The sequence below is a fragment of the Scophthalmus maximus genome, chromosome 11, assembly GCF_022379125.1.
Source record: "Scophthalmus maximus strain ysfricsl-2021 chromosome 11, ASM2237912v1, whole genome shotgun sequence".
Classification (NCBI taxonomy): Eukaryota; Metazoa; Chordata; class Actinopteri; order Pleuronectiformes; family Scophthalmidae; genus Scophthalmus; species Scophthalmus maximus.
In genome coordinates, this window is record NC_061525.1 from 15088610 (window position 1) to 15100745 (window position 12136).

The 12136-nt window shown below is 41.2% G+C and overlaps 2 protein-coding genes across 5 annotated transcripts; one reads left to right on the forward strand and one right to left on the reverse strand.

Moving 5' to 3' along the window:
* The first annotated feature begins 154 nt into the window (after positions 1 to 154).
* On the forward strand, positions 155 to 7471 carry aifm4 (apoptosis inducing factor mitochondria associated 4). Of its 4 annotated transcripts, none has more exons than XM_035622942.2 (19): positions 166 to 442; positions 1184 to 1267; positions 1593 to 1702; positions 1792 to 1901; positions 2084 to 2128; positions 2221 to 2302; positions 2617 to 2729; positions 2813 to 2899; positions 3445 to 3536; positions 3633 to 3763; positions 4198 to 4313; positions 4421 to 4492; positions 4777 to 4840; positions 5258 to 5334; positions 5559 to 5676; positions 5826 to 5924; positions 6025 to 6100; positions 6193 to 6297; positions 6437 to 7471. In XM_035622942.2, exons 1-19 carry the CDS (start codon positions 306 to 308, stop codon positions 6465 to 6467), a joined length of 1749 nt encoding a protein of 582 aa, XP_035478835.1. In that variant the 5' UTR covers positions 166 to 305; the 3' UTR covers positions 6468 to 7471. The 4 variants fall into 4 exon arrangements, 3 of the variants coding, with proteins under 3 accessions (XP_035478835.1, XP_035478836.1, XP_035478837.1); XM_035622943.2 differs by having other exon boundaries at positions 301 to 456; XM_035622944.2 differs by lacking the exon at positions 166 to 442 and adding an exon at positions 475 to 624.
* A 132-nt stretch (positions 7472 to 7603) lies between these two features.
* On the reverse strand, positions 7604 to 11187 carry zgc:153372 (uncharacterized protein LOC767695 homolog). The gene is made up of 10 exons (XM_035622949.2): positions 11016 to 11187; positions 10246 to 10379; positions 9712 to 9862; positions 9498 to 9634; positions 9310 to 9379; positions 9026 to 9107; positions 8781 to 8912; positions 8542 to 8684; positions 8292 to 8414; positions 7604 to 7995 (listed from the first exon to the last, which is right to left on the reverse strand). Exons 1-10 carry the CDS (start codon positions 11049 to 11051, stop codon positions 7918 to 7920), a joined length of 1086 nt encoding a protein of 361 aa, XP_035478842.1. The 5' UTR covers positions 11052 to 11187; the 3' UTR covers positions 7604 to 7917.
* Positions 11188 to 12136: the final 949 nt, after the last annotated feature.

Here is a 12136-nt window from a genome sequence, read left to right on the forward strand (position 1 = left end):
CGGGGCGGCAGCGTGATTATTATCGTGCGTACCTCGCCCGCCCACTCATGGTGTGTTCAAGGCAACTGGGAAAACGATCTCCAACTCATTCAAATAAAATTTAAACTGTTGTTCAACTCTGGATTACAGGTCGGAAAAGTGCGGGACTCAAGATAGGACAGATGCGATAACTGGGTCTGCTAGGTCCAAGTCACTCCGCAGAGAAATGTAACTTGAAGTTACTTTCCACGGTGAACTAAACACCCCAGTTACTCTGAACGCACCACTATCTATTTCGTTACGCCCCTCTCTGGTGACGCACGGCGATGGGAGGAGCCTGCGAGGGAACACAGGACTCCGCCCGGCCGTCACGCGGGAGCTTCTCCTCGTCCTGCAGCCTCCGGTGCAGAGTCGCACATCAGCCCACGTCCTCAGGTGCATCGTGTCTTCTGACCGCTGGCAGGTGAAGGAAAACAGGTGCGCACCGCGTTACTGAACCTAGATGTTTATCTGATCGATGCAGCGAAATGTGAGAAACACGGGGGTGATTTATAATCGATAACACATACGGTGCTGGATAGCCTGTGTTATCTGGCTTCTGGTTTCAGAATAATATGGATTTCTGTCAACCAATATTCTTGGCAGGTAGGTTGTTTCCAAAGCATCCTGAGAAACAGAGCAAAGTGTTTTCTCTCTACTTGATGTTGGGATCAGGGTTGTGTGTTCGTACTTCCTAGTGGCTCTGTTTGTGTATTGGTGGCAGTTGTCACACTGCAGAATGAATTTGGGAGCAAGCAGTTGCCTTCATAATGGTATTGTGTGATGGAAAAGAGCCTGAACATCAAAAGTACCTGTTTATTTTGGGGCGGAGTGTCATTTTTATACAAAAGAGGACAGAGATCAGATTGTAAAATGTACATGTTCATGCTTATCGCTTTGCATTGTTGTGTTTTTTGTGTGAGTGTTGTTTGCTTTGCCTTTTGTCCTTAAGGGCATTTAAATAGGTAGGTGTGTCTAGGCCTACACCCGAACGACTGGTTTATAATTCACACTGCATTATCTGCAATGGCGACACAGCATATTGTATTCCAGAATGTATTTGCATTTAATTACACAGGTCTCCTCAACATACATACTGTACAAGTGGAAACAAGGAAGAGTTTAAATTAAATGGTCATCAACGGAATTCTTCTTGCTGTTACAGGATGAATCAGAGCCAAGAAACCGGTGAAGGTGAGGAGCAGGTGACTGGACTGGTGTGTCAAGAAGAGGACCTGAGAGATGGACAGTAGGTCACAACGCTTCTTTCTCATCTCGAAAAACATGACGATACTTTTATGATGAATTTGAGTAAATTCATATTTGGAAACTGGGTCTGTTTTCTCTTCTTTTTCTTTAACCTCATTTAAGTCTGAAGTTTCTGTTTGCTATTTTAAGTATGTGTTTATATTTCCTTGAGTTTATATAGCATGTTTACCTATTACTTTTTGAATGATGTTTCCTATATTTTTCTTCTATCTCCTTTGCTGCTGTAACACTGCAAATGTCCCGTGGTGTGGAACTATAAAGGTTTTATTATATTAATTTATTTTGTCTGTTCTGTGTTCATAAAGGATGAAAGAAGTAACTGTCGGGGACCAGACGGTGTTGCTGGTCCGTGCCCTTGGTCAGTACAGTGCTGTTGGAAGCCGGTGCTCTCATTACAATGCTCCTCTTATCAAAGGTAAACCTTCATATCTATGTACCAATAACTCAACGATATTTTTCCGCATTGAATTCTGAGTCATGTCGACTCTATGTCCTCTGATCCAGGAACATTGGTCGGTGACAGAGTCCGATGTCCCTTTCACGGCGCTTGCTTTAATGTCAGAACTGGAGATATTGAAGAGTATCCGGGTCTCGACTCTCTGCCCAGCTACAAGGTGAAACATGTCAACCTTCACTACTCTTTTCAAAAGGAAGAGAGTTTATCCCCAATTTAAAACATAGTCACAGTTGTGATGGTTTATTTGCACAAATTAGTGGAGCCGTTAATGAGTTAGTGAGAATCAGTGAGTATCAGTGGTCACATGATTCTGAAAGTGTTTATGTTTAATTATAACAGGTGAAAGTTGAAGATGGCAAGGTGTACGTTTCCATCGACAAAAAAGTAAGAGGATGCAAGTTCTTAAATTTCATGTTTTTCCCTTCATTTTGTCTTAGAATATTTTAAACAGTCCCTTGTTTGTGCGTTTTCCTCAGTTTCTCAATCAGACCAGGCGAGTGAAGGAGATGTGCAGCTTGGCACCAGACATCAAACATACTATTCTGCTCATAGGAGGAGGTAAGGACTAGTAAATGAATAATAAAAACTAATAAATACAAGATCTTGAGAGTGTGTGAGGTTATCCATCCATCCATCCAAGGTCAGTTTATCTGAAGGGACTGGCAGGTTTGATAAATAGTTTGTGTTGCTGTTTTAAGTATGCAAAGTTTTTTTTTTTTATCAGGAAATAGTTATTATGAAGAATGAAGAAAGAGACAAAGGTCCAAAGATGATGCTTAAGTAAATATGGGAGTGCAGTGGTGCCATGTACCTTTAAACTCCATCTCTTAATGTAACCACTGAACTATTACACATTTAACATTATTTTTCAGGCCCTGCCTCCCTGGTTTGTGCTGAGACCCTGAGACAGAACTGCTACCAAGGTCGAATCATCATTGTCACCAAAGACACCCTTCCCCCATTTGACAAACCCAAACTGAGCAAGGTAAGAACTTGAACATAACATGAGTGTGTGTCCTGTATTTCCATGTAAGTTGCTGGTTGTTAAGTGGCATTGCCTCCTTTCAGGCAATGAATCTGGACAGCAGCAGCATCCTCCTCCGGACAGGTGACTTTTATCAACAGTATGGAATAGAAGTGTGGACACACAAGGAGGTGAGAAGCAAAGAACACAAACTATTTGCGATGTCTTCTCAAACATTTTTGTCACAAACATTTTTGTCACAAGGAGCAGGTCCCAAATCCAGAGTGCAATAGAAATGATAATTTTAATAAACGCGAAACAAAACCAAACCAGGGAACAAGGCACGACATCACAACAGGCATCACGTACAAGAACAGGACATTCACAACAGGAACTCAACATGCTGGAAACAGGTACAAACTGGACAGGACGAACTGACCTAACAAAGGGAAGAACAGAGAGTAAGCGGACACAAGAGGAAAGTTACTACAAAATAAAACAGGAACCAAAAATGAGGGATCTAGACTCAAACATAACAGATACACAAGGAATAATAATTAAGGAAATAATCAAATAACCAAACCAAAGTCCACAAGAGGTAATTAAAGTATGGAAAACACTCCTCAAAGAAAAACAAAAAAACTTTTCAAGAGTCTGCGGAGTTCATTGGGGCAGAATCATGACACAAACTAATTCGCCCTTTGGTCTTTGTTAAGAAATGTTTTTTGTGTTGCAGGTGGTGTCGGTAAATCCAGCGGACAAGGTGGTAAAGTTGAGCGACGGCATTCTGCAGCAGTACGACCAGCTCCTCATCTCAACTGGCTGCAGGTCAGAGTCATCATCGCCCTGTTGTTCCTCATTTCTTTTAGAAAATAGAAGATTATGATTTCCACAGCAGCCTAACAGCCCTGATTGTGTTCACAGAGCGCGGCCACTTAGCTGTCCTGGTTGTGGCCTGCAGGGAGTGAAGTTACTGCAGAATCATGACGATGCCAAAGAGATCCACAACTCCTGTCTCGGCCGAAAGGCTGTCGTCATCGGAGCCTCCTTCATAGGTGATTATAACATTTGGTTTCTCCACATTGCACAAAAAGTTGCCTGTTGTTTTTTGTTTTGTATTGATTATCAGGTCGAAATGATGCTCCTCTTGGATGGAGGATGTGTAAATAGAACTTTAGGGGCCCCAGGTAGGGGGGGGGGGGGGGCTGGGGGGCCTTATGTCAACCAAACCGACATCCCCCAAGCCCCACGAAACTCATAATGCCAAACCACATTATTCCAATCTTCAAACAATTATTGAATATCAAAATTATAAATAAGGGGCTCTCAGCTCGGGGGCCCAAGGCAAATTGCTTGCTTCGCCTTCCTTGTTGTTCAATGGCCTTTCTTTGAAGGTGTCATTACCTCGTTCATAGCGCTGTCTCATAAATTTAAAATGCATTAGGAGGCAGGCTATTGAAGTATTCTCATGACTATTAAAACACAATAGGTATGGAGGTGGCGTCCTTCTTATCAGACAAAGCTGCCAGTGTGGCCATGGTTGGCACTTCCAGATTCCCTTACGAGCGCTCTCTGGGGCCGGAGATCGGCAAGATGACGATGCAAGTAAGTACTTCAGAGGGGACTGACTCTTTCATTGCGAGAACAAAATGTCATTTAAAAAAATCTTTTATTAAATGTAATCCATTTAAAACACGTTTTTCTCCTTTAAGATGTTGGAGGAACAAAATGTGAAGTTTCACATGAATGACGAAATCACAGAGATTAGAGGGGAGAACGGCAAGGTAACGCGTTTCTTCTGTTAAACACTGGCCTCTTCATAGTACTGTAGGCGTTACCAATGATATCAAGATAATGACTCCATTCTATTCAAATGTCTGACTTAGCCATGACCGTGTGACAGAGAGCAATACCAAGAACTGAAGTTTATTATTTACGCATGCTTTTAACTGTGACATTTCAAAAATGTCTTCATTGAAAAAAGCATATTGTCCCTGAAACTGTAATTTTGCTGCCAAAAACCTGATGTATGTTCTGTCACAGAGCTCTGAAACGTGTCTTGTTTCAGGTGAAGGAGGTGGTTCTGAAGAGTGGTACAGTCCTGGAAGCTGACGTCGTGATTGCTGGAATTGGTACATTTCTTATTCAAAGTCAAGGTGTTGGAAGATGCATTTTACCTTGAATATCATAGAACACAAGTCAAGTTTTGTACAATTTCAATGTGCATACGCTTTTTTAAAGGAGACATATTATACTTTTTCAGTTTTTCCCTTTCCTCCAGTGTGTTATATAGGTTTTTTTTGTATATATGAATGGTCTGCAAAGTTAAAAAGCCGGCAAAAAGAGCTTCTCTCCCCCGACGGAAGACACTGCTCCTGAAGCCCATGAAATGCCTCGTCAGTAGTCCGGCTGATGCTTCAGTAATATAGTGACATCATTCTACAGCAGTGCATAAGGCATGTCTAGCAGCTAGTCTGACACGCCCTCAACAAAGCAGACGATTACTGTGCAGTTCTGCAAAAATCATACACAAAGATCTGTTTATTTAGGTGTGATCCCCAATTCGGACTTCCTGGCAGGAAGCGAGGTGGAGTTGGATTCCAGGAAAGCTGTGATTGTTGACAAGGTAACACACTGTGAATAGACAACATCATTGACTCTCTGTGAGACTGACATAGCTAATGAAGCATGAACCTGACTTTGTCTCGTGCATGCATTTGATTTGAATTGCTTGTTTTCTAATACTTGTGTAATATAATATGGTGTATTATCTGAATCCCTCAGTACGTGTCTTTGTATGGCTGATGCTGAGGCTCTTGCTGTAAAATAATGTATCCATTCATCTAACAGTTCATGAGGACCAATGTAACAGATGTTTTTAGTGCTGGAGATGTTACCTCCTTCCCTCTGGCCATTCGTGGAGACCAAAGGGTCAACGTGGGTCACTGGCAAATGTCCCTGGCTCAAGGTGAGAGACTGACGTCAACGAAGCAGTGGTTCTGTTTTTCACATTTTTCTTTTTTTTCCAGCCAAGATAAATGTTATAGCTGAACATTATATGTGATGCTTGGGTTTATTCTCATGATGCTCGTTTCTTTATTTTTCTCTTCATCTCAGGAAGAGTCGCCGCCCTGAACATGCTTAAGAAACCAACCAAAATTGAGTCGGTTCCTTTCTTCTGGACTGTGTTGCTTGGGAAGAGTATTAGATACACAGGTAGAGCATTTATTTATTTATCCTTTTTAGTATTTAAGGAGAAAATGTCATCCATACCTGGCTACGTTGATTCTTATTCCTTTTCATTTCCTCATTGCAGGCTACGGGGAAGGATACACAGAAATTATATTTAAAGGCAAAGTGGACGAGAGGAAATTCCTGGCATTTTACATTAAGTGAGCAGCTGTGGAATAACGGAAGATTCAGGTGGACATGAATTTATGCGATTTGGGTTCATATTTACTTTTCATTTCTCCTTTGTCAACAGGGATGAGGTGGTGGTAGCTGCGGCCAGCATGATGTTCGATCCTGCTGTGGCTCGTCTCGCAGAGCTGATGGCTACTGGTCAGATTTTTAAAAAGGCACAGGCTCAGTAAGTGACATCACATACTGTTTGAATATGAAATACACAAAATACTGACGTAAACATATATCTAATCCCTGGGTAGGACTCATAACCTGGATACTGCTCTTTACTGAATATTTGTTTCCTCACTTCCTCATCTTTTCAGAGCTGATGACCTGAGCTGGCTACAGATGTGACCAAAGCTTGTCTGTGTCCAGGGGTTACACCACTTTCTGATGATGGACGTCACCGCTCTCTTCCTTGTTATTTCTCCATCAGATAGAGCCAAACTGGACCGTTCCATTCACCGCCTCAAGGCTCCTGAAAGCCAATCAGACCTCTTCTCTGCTCTCACTCAGAGCACTGTTACCATAGCAGCAAGCTTTATTAAGTTTGCACTTTGTAAACCGAGTGGACAATCTGATCTTTGTCGAATGAACACAGTCTAGATGAGATTAAACTGATTCATAAGCGAAGGTTATGTCGTGCATTACAATTTGTAATTACTGGAGTCATGTTAGCGATACAACATAACTATATCAAAATGTGTTTAGGACTTTAAAATTGAAGATCCCTGAAATAACAGTACTAGGTAGTATTTACACTTGTAGAGCAAGAAACACTTGACTTGTCTGAAGAGTTACAGTACATTTAGTTATTTATAATCTAAAATACAAATGTCTTTTATGTTTGAGACTACAGTTTCATGTGTACTCTAATGCCTTAATCCATTATAATGCAAATGTTTCCAGCAGAGAAGTAGCTTATTGTTTTGTCTTTATCTGATGCTGTAAACCCAGCTTTTTTGTAGCATTTTAAAGGCATTTTAGATACAAGTATAAGATCAAAAATATTGCTCGGTATTTAATACATTTGTTCAGAGTTTCAACAGCAGTGATTATCATCAGCCTGCCTTCCATGAAGACCATCTTTGCTGAGCATGTCTGTAATGAGTGCAAGTGTTTGTTCCACAAGACCTGGTCCAAGAAGAAAGTGTTCCTATTGGATTTTATTTCCAAGCAGGCGTTTGTTTCACTACAATAATCATATTATGGCTCATCTTCATTTGTTTTGACAGTCTGACTGTTGCTTTTGAAAAAGTCATGAATAATAATACAACATAATCATCTCCACGTGTGGTCAAAGACATCAAGGAGTGATTATCATGTGTCTGCTGTTATTAATTCAAGTTCTGAATCTATTCTGTTTTCTGTCAAACTTGGCTCATGTGACAGTTTATGTAACATCTCATAATCCATCGGTGATCAGATAATTAACACTCCTCAGTCCTCAGTGTTTATCTCTTCCACATTACACGATCACAGCTGATAACTAATTTTGGCTTCACATTTTTTTTATTTAAGAAGAGAAAACCTTTTTGTTCAGCATGTTTTGGGTAAGAAGTACGGAGTTAAGTACTTTGTTAATGAAGTAATTCTATTCTGACATGATTTCACATATGTATTATAATTCTACCATGACAACATAAACTATGAACACATGAAAAACACCACATCACTACCAGCACAGGCTAGCACTTAAATTATTTAGCCTCTAATGAAGCTTTGAACACAAAATCTGTTACAATTTTAATTATTAATTTATTCTCAGTCTTCTAAAAAATGTCTTCAGTATTTATCTGCATCTTTATTTGCTGGTTTTGGAGCATTGCTTGACAGAGGATCCCAGTTTTTCAGCCAATAGAAATGGGTTGAGGTGGCAGTGCTGTGGAAAAAAAATTAAGAATATCAATGGTCACTCTTATCTGTTAAAGTATAACCTTAACCTTAATTAGGTTAGGTTAATCAGGTGCACAGGTCAGCTGTGCACCTGCTATAAATATTTGAAGCAGCACATTTCAAATTAAAATCCTTAAAAGGTAATTTAACTAGATTGTTTTATGCAACATGTAGGTTCAAGATATATTACTTTCGCACACTGCCGATAATCGATCAATAAATCAATCAATCATTCACTCAGAATTTAAGCATCTTAGCCAGTAAACACAAAATATCAGCTACCTGTGGGGTTGAATCTGAGCTGGACTCTGGCTTTTCCGACGCCTGAATTTTGAAATCAGGGAAGAAACGGGAACTCTGGAGGATCGCTGCCATCTCTCCGTTCACCTCCACTGCAACATCTTTCTGCAAAGCACAAATGTAAACGACCTCATCTATCCAATGATATAAACAATGATTTTTGATGTTACAGTACAAATTTTTATTTCATCTTCCTTTGTAACAATGTGCCGATTGGTCTCTTTTATTATACCTTGAAACAGTGAGATGAATCAAAGTCCAGCTGCTCTGGGAAATCTGCCACAGTTCCTTTATAGGTCACTGTTGCCTCAGTCATGACTGGACTTTTGGGCAGCTTGAAGAGTCGGTAAGTACCGGAAGCGTAGCCGATGTCACCTGCAAAATAAAGAGCAGGCTCAGTTGTAGAATTCACATTATTTACATATGTCATTAAAGGACAAAATCTAAATTTCGACCGCTTTCTTTCTTTACCTGCTTTCGCTTTGAGCTCACTGTTGAAGACCACAATGTGGCTGGCTGAGACAAGATGTGGAGTGCTGAAACCCACGCTGTGAGCCAATGAAATGAGGTCTCGCCAAAACAGAGAACCACCCATTCCTTCACCTAAAGAAAAAGATCACAGTCAATACATACCAAATATCAGTGGTACAGCGATTCTACTATGTATTCTTGCCTTTTGAAATTGGATTTCAGATGATAATGCAGTGTTATTTTACCCCACAGGACAGCATCTTGCTTCATGTGGTCGGGAACAACTTTGCTGGCATACATGTCACTGAAGTACAGTTCACCTCCATCCTGCATAAATGATGAAAATCATAAGCAATATGTTCTTGTACGTCTTTCATGGACATTTACCTTTGCTGAGGACGTGATGATTTCATTGCTGTTTGTCTGTTTGTTAAACTACCCCCCCCCCCCCCCCCCCCCCCGTTGAACATGGTGAGATCTCTGAGCTGTCAGAGCTCTCTTCATATTGATAGAAATTCTTCAGACTAACCTTTAGGATGTTGTAGGCTTGCTGTAGCACTGCTCTTTTATCTGGACATAAACAGATTACACAGTTGGATCTGGATAGATTAGAAGGAATGAAATGTTATGTTTATCCACCCAACAAATTTCTCTCATAGTAACTGACCAGAGTCAATTGGCAGATCTTGTGCAATCATCACGCCGCTTTAAACCTACAGCACAACATCCATTGAGTCATTCTGTATGCCAGCTTCGCCGAGCTTCTCCATGTACCCCTGCACAAAGATGACATTAGGCTCCTCGTAGCCAAACTTCTTTTGATGATACTCAATGTGCTGACGAGACGCACTGATCTAAAGAGAGACGAGATACAATCAGGAGAAAGTACAGGAACCTAGTGTGAAAGGTGTGTACATGCACGTGTAACTACCAGCGCCTCTGTCATATCAATCCCTGTCACATGTCCACTCGGTCCAACAAGTTTACTGAATGCATAACAGTCTCTGCCGGAGCCGCTGCCGAGGTCCAGCACTCTGCATCCCTCCAGCTTCGCTGGGAACGGAAGGCCGCAACCGTAGAATCTGGAGTAAAGGGTTGTGTTGGACAGCGGTGCATAACTGTTCAGTGGTGGTGGGAAAACATTCAGATTATGCTGAGATTGTTCTCTGCTGTAAAGGATAACAACAAACTAAGAAAGGCAAGAGGTGAAGCTGTTAAAGGCTGAATGTGACTTTGAGGCGTTTTCAGCAATAACTCATATGTCAATGATGAATTTTGCCTGACCTGTCTCCTTCACATCAGCAAAAATGGCTGCAGTGTGTGTGTGATTTGAAGGTGCCCTGTCTGTGTTATTTTTAATGCATCTGTTCTCTTATTACCACCAAGCCTCCCAGCTATACAGTTGAAGATATACATAAAGAATGTAGGGGTAATGTGAATGTGAGAAAAGACTCGACTACTGTACCTCTTGTTTACCTCTGGGTGAACCAGGCTCAGAGCCACTGTGACACTTCTCGGCACTGGGCAGCAGGACAGACTGCAGGAGGCTGCACTCGTCTGCAAATCCCCCGAGGACTCCAGTCGACCGCCATAGTATTTCTGCACACGCAGAACATTTTTGTCAACATAAACTGTCTTTAGCACATTAACACATGCTTTAACATTTAACTTTACTGTTTTATATACCATCATACTGTCATTGTATGGTCACCTTGATACCAGTATTCCAAAAATCATCACTCAATGTACAGTTCTAACATTATAATAACTAGATTTGCTCTGTTACAAAAAATTAACAAATTCACTGCATTATTCCTTTAATTTAATTACAATCAAAGGTGCAGGGATTACAAAGTCAAACAACGAGAGGACAATGAAACATGAAAAAAATGACAATTGATTCTGTCTTCCTTCAATCTGAAAATTGTTTGCACTTCTGCAGTTGCTTTAAGACAATTTGAAGAACATTCCTTTAACTTGCTTACCTTGCTATTTAATGTATCCGCAATATCTTCATTAAAATATATGTGGCAATGTGTAAATGTGGCAACGTGAGTTAAGATGTTGTTGTGCAAAAATGACAGAAATTTCAAGTTGAATCAAAACTTGCGTGAGTTAAAAATTAAACCTGTGAGCAGCCGTTATGCAATCAGAGCTGCTGTGGAGCAAAAACTCCGCACGGAAATAAAAAAAACTGGACGGTGTCCGATTCAAACTCTGTATTCCTTCAAGTACCTTCACGTTCTCCCGCACGTCGTCACCAGTCGCCATCACGTCCGAGGGAACCACAAGAACCTAAAACCGCGGTTCGACACTTTGGGTTCCTTCCAAGAACTTCTCAGAGTAACACGAATGTCTAAGCGAGCAAGTCCCGCTGCAGCCCTCAGAGGCACTGCACTCCCTGCGCCCATCCTGATTGGCTGCTGAACGTGTCCGTCCGCACCATGTGCCCTCCACCACAGTGTGAGCGGTCCACGGCGCCCAGCATGAGACATCTCACCCACTCACATTACTCAAAGAACCAGATTCATGTGCATATACCTGTTCATATACCTAAGTTCTTAATCATAATATTCCGTTTGATGTGTCACTGTGGCATGGGAGCAAGCTTATCTATAGTCCACCAACCACAGAAACACTGAGTCCAGTTAGGCCAACTTGAAGAAGAGGTCAAAGGTGAGGGGTGACAGGTAGTGCCCCCTAAGAGTGAGAACACAACAGCAGTTGAGAAGACAAAAAAATGCAATTGTGCATGTGCGCGCGCACACACACACACACACACACACACACACACACACACACACACATTGCAATTGCTATGATAAGATAAGATGTACCTTTATTGATCCTGTAGGTGAAATTAAAAATTGACACAGCAGCACATACGTGTTGAGTGTAGCAGCACAAGGGAAATGTAATAATTAAATTAAATAAGATAAAAGTGTTGCTGAGTAGTCTCTGTTCCGCAGAGAGGATGATGAGAGGGGTTGTCCATGATTGCTGTAAGGTTTCAGCGTATGCAAGTAAATTATATATATCACACATTTTTGAGCAAAAATAATTTCCATGCCCAAATCGCAACAACACAACAAGAAAGGGGCTGGCATATACAAAAACAGGACGATTAAGAAAAGAGATTTATGACTTTTTGTTTAATTTAAAAAATAAAAAAACTGATCGAGAGGACTGAACTGATAAGTGTAATGTTGTAACACCCCGACACTGCAGGGGGCAGTAGTGCAACGGAAACCGGATCATACGGGTACTTGTAAAGTACGCTTTCTTTACGCTTGCGTATGTTTCGACGTAAGCCCTCGTGTGTTTGGTGCAATAGTTTGGCGGCGTAACCGTCGTTG

Coding starts and splice junctions, on each gene's coding strand:
- zgc:153372 (XM_035622949.2), bottom strand. CDS start 11,051: ATGGCGACTGGTGACGACGTGCGGGAGAACGTGAAG. Junction 9,635..9,711: donor TTGATATGACAGAGGCGCTG/GTAGTTACACGT, acceptor GTCTCTCTTTAG/ATCAGTGCGTCTCGTCAGCA. Junction 8,685..8,780: donor TGAGCTCAAAGCGAAAGCAG/GTAAAGAAAGAA, acceptor TTTATTTTGCAG/GTGACATCGGCTACGCTTCC.
- aifm4 (XM_035622942.2), top strand. CDS start 306: ATGGGAGGAGCCTGCGAGGGAACACAGGACTCCGCCCGGCCGTCACGC. Junction 3,764..4,197: donor CATCGGAGCCTCCTTCATAG/GTGATTATAACA, acceptor AAAACACAATAG/GTATGGAGGTGGCGTCCTTC. Junction 4,841..5,257: donor CGTCGTGATTGCTGGAATTG/GTACATTTCTTA, acceptor CTGTTTATTTAG/GTGTGATCCCCAATTCGGAC.